This window comes from Lepidothrix coronata, unplaced genomic scaffold, assembly GCF_001604755.1.
Source record: "Lepidothrix coronata isolate B3197 unplaced genomic scaffold, Lepidothrix_coronata-1.0 Scaffold44, whole genome shotgun sequence".
NCBI lineage: Eukaryota > Metazoa > Chordata > Aves > Passeriformes > Pipridae > Lepidothrix > Lepidothrix coronata.
In genome coordinates this window covers 1332495-1348540 of record NW_016690224.1, presented here as the reverse complement: position 1 = coordinate 1348540, position 16046 = coordinate 1332495, and the positions used below count along the sequence as shown (strand labels likewise).

At 51.8% G+C, this 16046-nt stretch overlaps 1 protein-coding gene across 1 annotated transcript; it reads left to right on the top strand.

Moving 5' to 3' along the window:
- The first annotated feature begins 45 nt into the window (after positions 1–45).
- Positions 46–15037, top strand: BRAP (BRCA1 associated protein). Its single transcript, XM_017814414.1, has 12 exons — positions 46–164; positions 248–406; positions 1387–1588; positions 2351–2540; positions 3979–4092; positions 4523–4671; positions 6578–6653; positions 7380–7518; positions 7956–8065; positions 9585–9674; positions 11524–11627; positions 12772–15037. Exons 1-12 carry the CDS (start codon positions 83–85, stop codon positions 13130–13132), a joined length of 1776 nt encoding a protein of 591 aa, XP_017669903.1. The 5' UTR covers positions 46–82; the 3' UTR covers positions 13133–15037.
- Positions 15038–16046: the final 1009 nt, after the last annotated feature.

The window sequence follows — 16046 nt, the reverse complement described above, 5'->3', positions numbered from 1 at the left end:
GCCGCCGTGACGTCACGGCGCGGTGACGTCACGCGGCGAGCGGCGCGGCGGAGGCGGAAGCGGCGGCGCCGGTGCCGGGCCCATGAGCGTGTCCCTGGTGGTGATCCGCCTGGAGCTGGCCGGGGCCTCCCCGCTGCCCAAGGCCTTCGCCTACAGCGCGGCCGGTGCGTGCCCGCGGCCCCCGGGGCGCCGCCGCTACCGGGCTTCGCGCCGCCGGCCCAGCCAAACGCCTGGTTTGTCCCCGCAGGTCCGGACATGGCAGCGGAGAGCACCGGCGCGGCCCCCGCCGCCGTGCCCGCCTGCCTGCAGGGGAAGGGCCCCGGGGAGCGCGCGGCCATCCTGCACCAACACCTGGGGCGGCGGGAGATGACCGACGTGATCATCGAGACCATCCGGCCCCGCGCAGGTACCGAGGGGCGCGGGCTGGGGCTGTCCCCGTGCTGTCCCGGGGCTGTCCCCGCTGCTGACACCGGCCGGGGGGTGTTGAGAGGGCTGCGGGGTTTGCGGGTCTGGAGCTGGCCCGGCAGTTTGGAAAACAAGCAGAGGAGTTCAGGAATGTGCGTTGGGTGCGGGGGCAGAGCTGGTTGTTCCAGGCAAACACTTCCCACTGAGCTCATCCCGATCCACAACTTCCTCAGGAGGGGCAGCTCCAATCTCTGCTCGGTGTGAGCAGGAACAGGACCCAGAGAAGGGCTGGAGCTGTGTCAGGGGAGGTTTAGGTTGGATCTCAGGAAAAGGTTCTTCCCCCAGAGGGTGGTCAGGCACTGAACAGGCTCCCCAGGGAATGGTCACGGCCCCAAGGCTGCCAGAGCTCCAGGAGTGTTTGGACAACGCTCTCGGGGACAGGGTGGGATTGTTGGGGTGTCCTGGGCAGAACCAGAAGTTGGACTGGATGATCCCTGTGGGTCCCCTCCAGCTCAGGATGTTCCCTGATTCACTCCACAGAGGTTTAATTTCTTTCAGGCTGTGCCACAGCTGACTTGTGTTTCACTCCCCAGCATCACTGGTCCGTAGCAATGAGACCATTTACTCTGTAAATGTTTAATTTCCCTGGCAGGGAGGGATTTAAGGATGGAAACACCAAGTCTGACACACATCCAGTGTGCACAGCAGGAGCTCCCACTCCTCCCTGCTCAGCAAACCTGCCCCAGTTGTTTTGTGCTCATACTGGTGTCTGTTGGGATGTCACTGGGCATGGGACAAACCTCCTCCAGTTCAGTTCTGGGGCTCTCACGGGGTATCTGTAGCTCTGCAGTGTCCTGGGGGTCAGCAGGGATGAGGGGAATCTCGTCCTGCTGCTCCCCAGGGCTGTGATTTGTGTGAACACAGACTGTGCTCAGGGCACAGCAGCACCTCAGTAACCAGGAAACTCTTGGTTTGTGAAAGATGAAGCAAAAACTGCCGTGGAAGGAAGGAAATCCTCAGAGGCTGCATCTACTGAGGACAAAACCAAACAGGAGGATCAGAGCAAGGAGCGTGAGGCTGCTCCAGACTCCCCCTCCAAGCAGCTCCCTGACCAGATCTCCTTCTTCAGCGGGAACCCTTCGGTGGAAATCGTCCATGGAATTATGCACCTGTACAAAACAAAGTAAGGATGGATTCCTGGGAAGGGTGAGTCTGTCACCCCGAGGCTGTGGCTCCTGACAGGGATAAACAGGAAGGGTGACTCCTCCTGGGAGGGCACAGGGTGACTGAGGTTAATGGTGGAGCTTGGTGGACCTGTCAGAGCTGTGGGTGACACTGGGGGTGTTGGGAGCCTGTGCTGGGGACTGTAAGAGCATAAGACAAGCACAGATTAAAAAAAAAATGGCATTTGAAAGCAGCTTCCTGAGGGATCCCACAGTTTAATCATGATCTCTGGGGCCTTGGTGACAGGCCTGAGGAGCTGCCTGAGGAGCAGGAGGTTTCATCCTGTACTTCAGGGGTTACAGTTCCACACCATTCCCCTGTAATTGTGTGAGAATTCCCATTACAGGTCTTCCTGAAAGCCACCAGGAGCCCCCAGATGGGCACTGGAAATAGTAACAAACATTGCTCACTTGTTCTAGGAACAGTGATCCCAGCATCTGGGGCTGGGCAACTTCAGCTGCTTTTATAGAGAAACAGATGTCCAATCATTCTTGGCAATCCCATGCTGTTGGAGCTGCCCAGTTTAATCCTTGGCTGAAGGATGGCTGTGCCTGTTTCACGTGGGGGCACTGAGTGCTCACCACAACCCCTCTCAACATTTACAAAAGAGAGTTAAGGTTGATAACAGCTCCTGTAGTGACTGCAGCAGTTGGAATGGTGTGTCCAGCTGTGTGTCCAGCTGTGCCCTGCCCCCTCTGAGGTGTCCCTGTTGTGTCCCCAGCAAGATGACCTCCCTGAAGGAGGATGTGCAGCGCAGTGCCATGCTCTGCATCCTCACCGTCCCGGCCACCATGACCAGCCACGACCTCATGAAGTTTGTGGCCTCCTTCTACGAGGTGATTGAGCACATGAAAATCATCAGAGACTCCACCCCAAACCAGTACATGGTGCTGATCAAGTTCAGCTCACAGGTAAGAGCTGGGAGCCCCTTGGCTGGGGAGGTGGCTGTGCTGTCACTGCAGTTGCTGTTCAGGGGGGTTGTGTGGCTTCATGGGCCAGATGTCAGCCAGGATTGCACTCACCCCTGGGGAAACAGCCCTGTCCCCCTTCCCTGAGAATTCCTGGGGCTGCTAAGGTCAGTCCCACACCTGGAGGAGAGTACCTGCCCTGTTCTAGCTGTGATTTTTCTTGGTTTAGTTCTTGCTTTGTCTTGGCAGGATATTTTATAAAAAATAGTCCAGACACAGAGTTCTCTGCTATCTCACAACTTATTCAGAGTGCTGTGTTGTGCTGTGCTGAACAGAAGGGACCCAGCCACTGGGGCTCCCTGTGTTTTAGGAAAGACCTTTCCTGCTTTTCTGAGGAGCTGGGTGGTCTCCCAGCTACTGCCAGTGTGGAGAGGACAGTCACCCCCAGACTGAGAGCCCCAGGGGTGCTTTGATACCCAGATAACACTATTTGCTGCTTACAGGTCTCCTGAACTGAATCCTGGCTTTAAATTCCCCCCTCCAGTTCCTGTGTGGACCCTTCCACTTGTACATTCTCTTCTCCCAAATGCTAATTTCATATTTTGGGGTTCAGGGAGAGGTTTCCCCCATCTGTGGATGCTTCCTGACATGCTTCCCATGCCCCTTGTGCACATGGAATATTTGTGTGAGTTTTGTGCTAATTGAAGTAGTTACAAAGTTTATTTTTGTCTCTTGCTCTACCAAATTACACAGGCAAATATCTAATGCTGTAAATCCCTAAACTTGTGCTCAATTCACCCTAAAATTCCTGTTTCTGAGGAAATTCCTTGGAGCTCTGTTGACCCCTAATGGCCGTGCCTGCAGGTGACAAAACAAATCTCCAGGGCATTGATGCTGCTGGCTGGAATGACCAGGAATTTGGGAATGTGGCATTCAGCTCATTGCCTCAATCCTGTGTTGAGAAAGGGTTTGGGGAGTTACTGAGTGAAAAGGGATGATGGATTTGACAGAGTTTGTTTTGGTTCTGCCTCTTTTGCCTGGATTGTGGGTGGTGAAATGGACTCTTTCCCACAGTTAAACTGTTGCTCCTTTCCCTGTCATCACTGTCCCACACCATGTCCCTCTTAAATTTTTGCAGAGACCAAATCTGCTTTACAAATGCCCTGAAATTGCTGACAAGGGGCAAAACAGATGCTGAAGGGAAATCCCTCATTCCTGCTGAATGATCCAATATCAGCATAGCTGTCACTGCCCTGGACTTCACTTTGTGTCTTCCAGTGATGATGCCAAAATGCAGTGCCTGGAGCTGAAATCTCTCCCCTGGTGTTACAGGGCTGGGGGAGGGCAGAAAGGAGGATACAGGAGGTTCCTCCTCCTCTTCCTGGGTTGTGTGAGCTGTGAGTTTTCCCTTTTTAACTGGTTTCCCCTGCTCTGTGCCCAGGCTGATGCCGACAGCTTCTACATGGCCTGCAACGGCCGCCAGTTCAACTCCATCGAGGAGGATGTTTGCCAGCTGGTGTACGTGGAAAGGGCTGAAGTCTTCAAATCAGAAGATGTAAGTTTGGTCTGTTTTTTTCCCTGCACTTCAGAAGATTTTAAGAGGGTGATTTGGACTGGGCAGAACACTGCAAGAACAGCTCAACTGCATCAACCCAAACCCTGCTTCCCGTTCCAGTGTCCTTGGGACAGTTTTTGTGGTGACTCTGTGGGTTTTATGCCTTGTCTCTGACCTAAACCTGCCTTGTGTTTTCATTTAGTGAACCCCCAGAGTACAATGGGGCTGGTGGCACATGCAGCACCTTCACCGAGCCCGTGCTGTGCAGAGGAACCTGGCTGTGGGCTGTTGAATGTTGGGGATCACTTTATGTCAAATAAATTTTCACCCACTGTGTGTCGTGTTTCTGATCCCTGGTGCCAGCAAGAGAGAAGTTGGGCTTAGTTGCTGGTGCTTGGCAGGTGTTGAGCAGTCTGTTGTTGCCTTGCAGGGGGCCAGCCTGCCCGTGATGGACCTCACAGAGCTGCCCAAGTGCACCGTGTGCCTGGAGAGGATGGACGAGTCCGTGAACGGGATCCTGACCACGCTGTGCAACCACAGCTTCCACAGCCAGTGTCTGCAGCGCTGGGAGGACACCACGTAAGGGGCTTTGCTTCATACCCACACCCAAACCCTGCTCTTAGTGTGGTGGGTTTGTGCTGACAAGGCACTGCTCATCAGTGGGGGCAGGAATTACTGCAAGGCCTGATGCTCTTGTTTTCCCATTAAGAGACTCCCAGAGAGGAATCTCCTTGCCAAAAGTAATTGAACAATGATTCCCAGGGGCCTCGCTGCTGAGGCAGGGAGGGAGTTGTAGAGTAATGCTGATTATTTCAAAATACAGGCTAAAAGTGCTGGGGTAAACAGCACTGAGTGCACACACAGCCCTCTTCACTCAGCCTTGTCAGTTCGGTTATCCCTAAAAAAGATGGATCTGCCCACCTGCCTGGAGGTGAGGGGCCCTTTGGGCAGCCCTGCAGGCTTCTCTCCTGCCTGGATGCTGGGAGGGGAGGAGGAGGAGCTGGGCAAGAGCAGGTGTGCAGGGGGACAGGACTGGGAAGGAGAAGGCAGGGAAGGAAGGAATGATGACAAGGTCACTCAGTAAATCAGGCAGGGGAGGCTCCACACAGGCTGTTGTTCCAGGTGGGTGTGAGATGAGGGATGGGGGGCCATGCCCTGCATGTGGAGACCCTCCATGGCACTGGGCAGTGCTGGGGGTCAGACCTGAGTCTGTCCTTAAAGCAGCTCCTCTTGCTGCCTTAACCCTTCCCTGTTCGTGCTCCCACCAGCCCTCCCATCCCTGGGGAGGGGATTTCAGCATTCCTGGAGCCCCCAACTGGCACCCAGTCAGCTGCTCTGAGTTGGACATGTTATGCATTCCTCTGGACGCTGTTTGCTGCATGTCAGGCAGTCACAGCTACTGCAGCAGGAGGCTGCACATCTTCCCTGTACCTGCTCTGTCTCTGGGACCCTGATGCTGGATTCTCTGATGGAGTGTGAGGAAGATTTTAGTTCTCTGTCCATCACTTGTGAGCCAAAGCACCAGAACCCCAGTGTCATTGATCAGATGTGTAGCTGTGCAAGTTGATGGGCTGCTTTGCTCATAAATCAAAACCAGTTTAAATTTGAAGCAGTGGAGCTTAGCCAGTGCAGGGGCAAGATCCAAAATAGCACTTAAACATGTAATATACAATTTAAGCAGAACTTACGCTCCCCATCTCAAAGAACCATAAAGGAAAATCCCTGTCCTTGCTCAGGCGCCACAGAGGCTGTAAATGCCTGAATTTGTACAGAAAGCTGACTGCAATCCAGTTGTCTCCTCCCTGGAATAGTTCTGTGGCTTATCCAGCAGCTAATGAAAAATACATAAACAGTCCTGGCAGCAGATGTAGCCTCAGCTGCCCCGAGCTGAGCTGAGCTGAGCTGCTGGTGCTCTGGGTCTGGACAGGCTCCTTCTGCTCTTGGGTGTTCTGGCAGCACTGAGGTACTTCCAAAAGGGATGAGAGACCTCTTGAATCTTTGGTGGATCCAAAAGGAATGCCTGCTGCTGATACCTTTAGGGGACAGTTATGGGGTGTTCTGCCTGGGAAGGCTAAGACCAAAACCCTTGGGTTGGGATGGAACTGAGGCATCTCCTCAGGGTTGTTTAGGCACAAAGGTGTGTTTGCAGTGTCGCTTGGCTGTTCTCAGCAGTGTTTAGCTACAACATGCTTGTGTTTGCAGATGTTCTTTATGGTTGGACTTCAGCTAAGCCAGATCCAGATGAACCTGTGAAATGGCTTTGGGAGAACTGTTCTTTGTGCTTCTGTCACTCAGCAGCCTAATAGCAGTGACCTTGTGTGGAATGGAGGTCAATTTGAGTGGGTAAATGTGAACTGAGAGATGGAGGATACAGGGAGCATCTCGCTGCACCAGGCATTCCCTGGAGCTCTCTGGCTCTGTTTAATTACTGGAAGATGAGGATGGAGCAAACTGTGTCTCATCACAGTGCTTTATTGCCCCCCAGGTGCCCTGTCTGCAGGTACTGCCAGACACCAGAGCCCGTGGAAGAGAACAAATGCTTTGAGTGTGGAGTTCAAGAAGTAAGTAGGTGGGTGGATGGTGAGTGAGATCTAGACTAGATCTGACTGCACAGCTGCTTGGGCTGCTTTGGGGGGTAATTCTGTGGCTGATTTTACCAGTCAGGGGGGTATCAGCTTTCCTTTTGAGTTGGAATCGGTGCTGGGAAGGGATGTTACCTCACAGGTTTCCTGTTTGAAAAAATCATTCTGATTCTTAGAAAGATCAGCACATCAACTGATCAGAGTGTGTGTGATGGGTGTGACAGCAGGGAGCTAAAGTGACCCTGAGCATGGTGAGCCCTTCTGGTCTGTGCCTTCAGAGCTTGCCTTGCTGAGCCTGCTGAGGTGCCTTGTTCCTTAGTCAAGGCCACTCTTCCATCCAGGTGGTGACTTACCAACGTGCCCAGCACCTGCAGGGTGGCCCATTGGAATGCCTTGGATTTTGGGCTGGGAATGGGTAGTTTCCCCCTCAGCCTTTGTATTTCCAGACTCTCACAACAGGGATGGGTGAAGCTTCATTTTCTTGTAGAGATTTATTGCTACTCCCATGGAAAAAATCTTGTCTCCAGTGAGCAAGGACCCCCTTCTCTTTGGCCTTCCAGAAGAGCAGGAAAGGGAAAGCAAACCCTGCTGGTTCCCTGAGGAAGGGACTGCACAGCACCAGCAGGGCAGCGGGGTGGGATCACACTTTCCCAAGGTGCCCCAGGTGACAGTGCTGTACCCACAGAGCTTTCTCTGTGTTGGCAGAACCTGTGGATCTGTCTGATCTGTGGGCACATCGGCTGCGGGCGCTACGTGAGCCGACACGCCTACAAGCACTTCGAGGAGACCCAGCACACCTACGCCATGCAGCTCACCAACCACAGGGTCTGGGACTACGCCGGAGGTGAGAGCTCCCCGTCCCTCCTGCAGGGTCACCTGGCTTGGGAACAGCTCTTGGAACCCCTTAGGAAGAGGAGTTGAGGCGGAGTTTGCCTGGAGATGAAGGAGTTTGTGTCTGCACTAATCCCTGTCTTTTGGAAGCATCCCTCTCTGCTCTTATAGCAGCTTTAGTGGGTCTGGAGCAGATGGAAGAGGGAGAACATGACTGGAATGTATTTGTCGCTCCCTTTCCATCCGTTTTCCCCGAGGTGTGGGAATGGGCTGTGGGAATAAATACCCTGTGAGGTGTCTGGGAGAAGTCTGCTAAAGAGCCTGCCATGTGAGGTTGGCTCTGTGCCTCCCCGAGGTGCTGGTGCAGAGCCTGGGGGGTTAATTGTTCTGCAGGACTGGGGGCAGCCTGGGTGCCCCTCAGCTCCAAGTGCTTGGATTTTCTCTCCTCAGACAACTACGTCCATCGACTGGTGGCCAGTAAAACTGACGGGAAGATCGTTCAGTACGAGTGTGAGGGGGACATGTGCCAGGAGGAGAAAATTGATGCCTTACAATTAGAGGTAAATATTTTGACGTGTTGGGCTCTGTGTGAGGAAGTGTTTCAAACCCTGACATGACCACGGTTCAATCCCATCAGCTTACACAGCAGACCTGCTCCCTGCCTGTAGGGAATCATCTCCAGCCAGGAGCAGGAATGGCTTTACTGCTTTTTTTTCTTCCTTTTTATTTTTTTTTTTTTTTTTAAACCTTCCCTGGCTCTGCAGAGCCGATGCAGCGCCGTGTGAGCTGCAGTGTTGTCCTGTGGTCACTGGATTGAAGATGAGCTGGTTGTGCTGCTGCAAACACTCAGGTCACTGGAGGGAGAAATGGGTCTGAGTCACCCTCCAGACCCTTCCCAGTGGATCCGTGACCAGGGTTCAGAGCCAGGATCTGTCAGTAAGAGCAGCTTAGCTCCTAAACTGAACCAGGCTGTAGGAATCCTTGGCCAGCAAAGCTGACAGCCTTGTCTGACACCAGCCATGTTCTGTTCCCTCCTCTCGAACAGATAATGATTTATTTATTTTCAGTACCTGTTGCCCAGCTTCTCTCCTAACTAAAGGAGAAATCCCTGCTTCACTGAGCAGACGCTGCAGCACCATTTCAGCCGCATTAGACACGAGGGGATGTGAGGAGGAACAGCCCACAGGGACCAGACTTGAGCAGCTCATTGCTCAGATAAATATTTGGTTGCTTTTCCGTGAATTTTCTGACTAACACTCAGATGCTAAACCAGCTATTTTTAACCCTTTCTTCTGGAAGGTTGTTGCTTAAAGCATGTAAGATCTCTGTCCTATGAGATCTAAATATTTTGAGAGAGAATGAATTTGGCAGTGTATGTTGGCACTCAGAAATTACTGAGAGTGATCAAGGCTTTGTGCATGTTTAATTCTGCAGTGAATGGCTAATTTGGTGCTTATTAGCCTGATTATAAGAAATGATCAGGTTTTCCAGGCTTCTCATAACTCATTTGCAGAACCAGCAGGGAAGAGATGGGATGGAAGGCATCTATCCTCGTTCAGATGCCAAATGACATTGGAATGGGCCATCCATTTAGAGAATTGTGAATAGTTACACAGAGCTGAGGGTGCTTTCCCAGAGACCTTCTTACAGGGAAGCTTGGCATGTGCATTGACCCTTCTGCCTTGGATTTGGGGCTGTGAATGGGAACTCTGCCCCTCAGCCTTTGGGATCTCAGACTCTCATGACAGGGATGAGTGAAGCTTCATTTTCTTGTAGAGATTGCTGCTCCCATGAAAACAAGCTGTCTCCTCTTTCAAAAGTTCTTGCTGGGTTCAGCTCAGCAGAACTTTCACTTGATCCTCGTGCTCTGAAGGCTTTCCTTGATTTCAAAAACCAAGTGATTTGATTGCGAAATCAAACTGGTGAAACACGTCAGCTGGAGGCGCAGTTGGGATGTGTGTCCAGAACCTTCTCTCTGCTCAGTTTCATCTGATTAAATTGATTTGGATTTTGGAGCCCTCTGGGCTCCCTGATCAGCACAGCCCCCCTGACCGCTCCGTGTCTCTCCTGTGTTTGTAGTATTCCTATTTGCTGACGAGCCAGCTGGAATCCCAGCGGATCTATTGGGAAAACAAGATTGTCCGGATAGAGAAGGACACGGCTGAAGAGGTGAGCTCTGCCCTGGGCAAGTGTGCAGGGCCCTGGACACTGGGAAATGGGAGAGAGAAGGAGCTGGTGGGTCCGTGGTGTGTGACGTGGCCTCGTGCAGCCTGTTCCGCTCCCAGCTGGGAAAATTGGCTCCGGGATGTGTCTGTCCCTTCTCTGGCTGCTCACATCCAGCAATTTGCTGCTCAGTGGTGCAGAAGCAGGTAGATTGCACCGAGATTGAAGGGTGATTTAAATGTGCTGCTGGGGAAACTGCAGCAGAGGGGAGGGCAGCCCGTGGTGCTGCAGGATCCCGGGCTGCCGGTGCCATCCGTCTCCCTGACACGGCTCTCCGGGGAAGGTTGGTGTAGCAGAGACAATATGACTTTAATTTGCTCGGCTGCAGGAGGTGGGAGCTGTCTCTCTGCTCCAAATGCATATTGATTTGCCCTTTCTTTTTGATCCCCTCTCTCTCCTCCTCACCCTTTGGGAAAAGTTCAGTCTCCTCCTATAAAGCATCCTGGAGGCAGGACTGCTTCAAAATGTCACCGGCAAAAATCCAGGGAGGATATTTTACTGCTTTTTCACTCTACATAGATCCTTTGAAGTAGGTTTAAAGTGATTCAGGATTTAGAACTGAGTCCTTAACTTAACTTTCCACACGACTTCTAATTAACCATTTAGTACCTGCAGTGAAATAAACATAGAAATTGTGACCATTGAAATAGTGGTCACTGACCTTGTCCTAAAGAACAGTCCCAGGAATCTCAAGGAGAACCTTATAGAAGGAAAATATATATCAAAAATAATCTTGCACAGGACCAAGAAACATGATCCACAAAGAAATTCAAAGTGAAGTGACTGTGATCCATTCCCCAAATGTGGTTTCACATTTAAAGATCCCAACAATGTTATTCATGGCACTTGCTCCGTGTAAGTCTTGTCTGGATTGGTGCCACCATGCAGTGTATTCCATTATCAGTGCTCAGGCTACTTCCCCAAATTACCCATCAGCTGCACAAACATTCCCTGATTAGGGCTGGAAGGCTTAAAACCTGCTCTGCATCCACTGTGGCACCAGTGACAGCACCATGTGTGCTGACACTGAGATGTGCCCACGTTGCTCCTTCAGGAAAGCATTTTTCCTTTAAATTCCTGCCTCCACTACACCAGAGCGTGCTGTAGACACTGATATGGGGGAATCAAGCATTCCTGACTCTAAATCCCCCGTAAGTCTCATGCTGGGGGTTTGACACGCTCAGTGCTGCACCTGGAGAAGGAGAGCTTGGCTTTCTCCCACAGCAGCGCCTGGAGTGGGGCAGCAGAGGAAGAGGAAGCCGAGGAAGGAGTGTTTGTGTTTGTGTTTTGCATGAGTAAGATATTGGTGTCAGTGGGTCACTGCCTTATGACAGCACTGCTGAGTCAGTGCTGAGCAGGGGAGCCTGTTCATCTTCACACTTTGACCACACTTCCTTGAGGTTTGGTTTAAAATGAGCAAAAACCCAGCCTTGTAACACCTTAAGGTGGAAATGTGAGTTTGCCACTGGAGCCAGAAACAGGAGAGAATGGCTGAAGGAATGACTGCTGCAGGCAGGGAGAAGTTAAGGATCTGCTGCAGCTTTTGTGTGATCCTGGCACAGCTCTCAGCCCGAGTTGCTGCTCTGTGTGAGCAGCTTCCACGGCAACGTGGCTCCTTGTCTGTGCTACGAGTGTGACACGGGGGTCTCCAGCAGAACAAAGCCTGGACTCAGAGCTTCCCTTACCTGGGGAGAGGAACGGGCCGAAGTCTGGAAACCACTCCAGAAAACTGAGTGTCCTGACGAAAGTGCAGCGGACTTTGAGCTGGTTGAAATGCCTGTGTTTGTTTTTACAGATTAACAACATGAAGACCAAATTTAAAGAGACCATTGAGAAGTGTGACAGTCTGGAACAGCGGCTCAATGACTTGCTCAAAGAAAAGCAGTCTGTGGAGAGGAAGTGGGTACCGCTGCCAGGTTCAGTTCCATGCAGCCATTAAAGTGCTGCACACTGACATCCAAAAAGGAATCCTGCTATTCCTGGGCAATTCTGAGCTGTTTAAGCTGGAATACTGAGAACATGGCTTGCTTTAAAAAAAGCTCTCATTTCTGTAGGTGTTCCCAAAGGGGAAGTGCCTGTTTGGTGAGCAGCTTTGGGGTTCTCAGCTCCTTTTACACACTCTGCATATTTAGCACTCAGGGATCTTTCCTCTCCCTGCTTCAGGGATCATTCCTCCCCCTGCTCTGAGGTAGATGCCAGCCTGTCCTGCCATTGGCAGATACATCCAAAGGGATGAGAGGCAGCTCAGCAGAGGCACCACCCAGCACAGAGGAAAATGGAGATCTTGGGAATTGCCCAGGGGAAAGACGTTAAGCACAGGGACTGGGATCCACGTGCTCCAGCAGACTGGGTGGGACTGTGTGCCCTGTTCCTCCCAACCTGTCCAGCAGCCCTGGCTGGAGCAGGGAGCCCAGGCCAGGGAGGTGGGTCAGTGCAGCTCACCTTGCTGGGTGGGAAGGGGTTGCTGTATGATGCCAGCTAACTTCCAGGGTAAAAGCAGTGAGTTGTTGGGAGCAGGAATTCTGTGAATCACGAGGCTACTGATATCCCTTTGGGAGCATCTCGCTTCCAAGTGAAGTGGCATCTTCAGGGTCTTGGAGTGTGGAGGAGCCAGTGTCTGAGAGTCCCTGACTGCCCTCAGCTCTCTCAGGGTCCTGTGTAATCTCTGTGCCCTTTCTGGGACCTGTTCCAAAAGCTGCAGGTGTGTGCTCAAGGTTAGTCCCATCTCCCAAACATCTCACTGTTGGCATTTGTCATGAGGTGGAATTGCCTGACTCCCAAGAGAAGGGATAACTCCTGAGTTATGCAGTTAAGGAAGGAATTCTGCCTCACAGCATCCTGTTCCATGTACAGGTAACACACTGGTGCTGCACAGAAAATCCTGGGGGCATGTCAGTCTTGCATTGCCTCCCCTTGCCCATCTTTGCCAGAAAACCAAATTGCAGGTGGTCTCAGGGGGCTGGGGGCAGTTGCCCAGTAGAAAGGCTGCAGTGGGGTTTGGGCTGGAAGTGCTGCTGTCCTGACTTGTTCTTCTCCCTGCAAGGTGTTCCCAGCTGAACAACAAAGTGGCAAAGCTCTCCAACGAGCTGAAGGAGGAGCAGGAGCTGAACAAGTGCTTGAGAGCAAACCAGGCCTTGCTGCAGAACAAACTGAAGGAGGAGGAGAGAGTGTTAAAGGAGACCTGTGAGCAGAAGGACCTGCAGATCTCTGAGATCCAGGAGCAGCTGCGGGATGTCATGTTCTACCTGGAGACACAACAGAAGATCAACCACCTCCCAGCCGAGACCCGGCAGGAGATCCAGGAGGGACAGATCAACATCGCAGTGGCATCTTCTGCCAGCTCCTCCACGGCAGGCACAGGCAAACCTTCCTCCAGGAGAGGCCGTGGCAAGAGGGGGAAATGAGCCTGGGAATGCTCTGCTCCCACCCTGGAACTGGCCGTGCCGGCGCAGGCCTGGCTCACCTCGGGACTCCGGCTGGGAACGCCCAGCCCACTAAAGCTCAGCTAGAAATTGTCTTCAGAGCTGCTCATAAAACTGGCTGCCAGTCAGTGGAGGTGTCTGTGGTATTTAAAAGCATTTCACTGCACTATTTAGCTGTTTTTAGGCAGATCTTGGTGACCATTTTGCCTTCCTACCTTTTCAGAGCCCCTCCTGTCATGCATTTGACTTCCTTGGAGAAGGTTTTGGGGTGGAGGGTGTGTCCATGTCAAACATCCCATTCCCTGCAGGGATGCTGTAGAGTAGGCTCAGCCCAGTGTGTAAGGCTTCTCCAGTTCTTCTCCTGGATTAAAAGTATTCTCAATTAAGAAATTATTTAATAAACAGTGTAAATTAGACTATATACATCTCCTTTTTGTATGTGCAGTCCTGGCACTGCAGAACTGCTAGTGCAGGAGTAGAACTGTAGTTTGGAAATAAAAAGGAGTGAGGTGTGGAAAATAAACCATCTTAGTGGTGTAAGAAACCAGGTGAGTCCTAAAGGCTCGTGATCTGGGAAATTAAATGCTTTAAGGGACTCTGCTATGATCTCTTTCTTCATTTTACAGGTGGCCTTTGAGAGGCCAGTGCTTGCTGTGCTGCCTTTGGGGCAGAAAGGGTGGAAGTTTTGTGTTCTGGACGCTGTTTAATATTATTTTATAAGTATTTCTACAAGTTAAATAGAGTCATCTGTGAAGATGGGAACATGCTCCCAGCATTCCAGTCCTCCTGGAGCAGGGGGTGTGTCCCCTCACTGAGCTGCACTGGGGATGCTGGTACGAGCTCCAGAGCTGTTACCCTCAAAACCAGGTGAGGAGAGGGATGAGCTCAGCCTTTTACAGACTCTCTTCCCACATTCCTGTAGCTGCCAGGCCGGGTCTATGGGAGAGCTGGATGTGCTGCCCACCACTGGACCCTTGCTGTGAGCTGCAGCTGCTGTTCCCAGTTCCTCTGATCCTGCTCCAAAACGTGGCACTGTCCAAAATCTCAGCTGGCAGAACTCCCATGTCACTTGCCCCGAAGGTAGGCAGGTCCTGTAAGGGGAATTTGTGGACAAACCTCTTTTGCTTTGGTTTTTTGTTGGTTTTCACTTAGATTCTCAGATTGGATGCTCTGGGGTGGGCAGTTTTCCCCTGGCTGGAGAAGTGACTGTCCTGGTGGTTGTTGTGCTCAGAATGGGAGTGTTTAAAGGCTGATCTGTTGTTAGAGATGGCAGGGGAGTCCCACAGTTGTCTTTCCAGCCCATAGGATGATCCCTGTCTGTTGGAACAATCATGATCTTAGTCTGGGACACTGGCTGGCTGACCAGCTCCAGCCTAGACCCATGAAACAGCCAGTCCTTTATTGCTGGAGGTGGTTCCTTTTTTGGCCAGTTGAAAGGGATGAGTTACAATCAGTGGAATGACTTGGGAAAGGCGGGTCGTTACAATCCACTTCCTGACTGGATGGACTGGAAGAGTGGACCGTCACTGGAAATTTGGGGCACGTGTTAGTGCAGTCATGGCATCCACTGCTTGGGTCTGGAGATCTGCCCCAACCACCTGGAATTTGGACCTTTTCTAACTTTGTAGCATGAATGTACACTCACTTTTCCGTGTGTGGATTGTACAACCAGGCCTCTGCCTTCTGTAAATGACTCTAAGGACCGAGAGATGTACAGCACGGCTTGCTCTCCTAGAGAAACTATTTTATTTAAGATATATTTTTACACCATTAAGATCCTCTGACCTTTTGCTGAAGGCTTGCTTTGTGTAGAACACTAAGATGCTGTACTGTATCTTGGAATTCCTTTTCAAAAAATGTGATGGAAAATTAAACCAGTGTGCAGTTCTTTGTGTGTGTTTGACTGGAAGGGGAGGGAGGAGAAGGCAGGGAGGACAACAAAACATGCAACTTGTTATTTTTGAAGTCTTCTGGTTTTTAACTCGAAGGCAAAGCTGTCCAAACGAGCTCTGTGTCATCTTTGGGCTGGGGAAGTTGGGCTCAGCTGAGCTGATCTGAGCAGATAAGGCAGGGCAATTATCCCTGGGCAGCTCATGCAGAAAAAGCAAGAATTGTTGAATACTTTGTGTTAAACCAAATTACTCTCAGTCCTCGAGTCCCTGCCAGCTTATCCTACAGTCATCCCAGGTGACAGGACAACCTGCAGTGTCTGTCTGGGTGTTTAGTCACTGCTGCAGATCAATGGGCTCCCCCAGGCTCCTGCTCCTGTGAGACTTCCCACGGGAAAGTGGGGCTTGTGGTGAAGGGAAAACTCCCAGTGAAGGCCATTCCATGACTCTTCCTTACCCATCATCCGGACACCCAAGTGTCTGGAAAAAGTGTTGGCACTCAGGACTGCAGCCTGTGGGCAAGTTTTGGCATCTGCAACTGGAAGAGCAGGTCAGCTCTGGTGACTCAGTGTCACCACCGCAAGAGACTGTGGCAGCACAAAACTCCCAAGCACTGGACAGCTGAGACTGGCCAAGCTGCTGCTATGGCTAAAACCCTTAAAATAGACTCTTTTATTCTTAAATCGTGAAAGAAACACATTTCCCCCAAGGAGCAGCAGAGGGGTTTTGCTGTCTGTGCTGGTGCTGCCTTGGGTGGGAGTGGGATCACAGAGCTGTAGGACACAACCTGCCTGGGCATCCACGTGGGCTCTGTGGCAGGAATGGACAGGGGGTGCTCCAGCAGGAGCAAGAAATGAGGGACTTGGTCTCCCCAAAGGGCTGCTGTGAACTTCACTGGATCCTCCTGTTCCCTCTGCAGAAGGTCCCTGATTCCCTGGGACAGAGGGAGCAGGAAAGCAAAGTGACTGACTGTACAGGGGCAGGACAGGGACCAGGAGCCTCTGCTG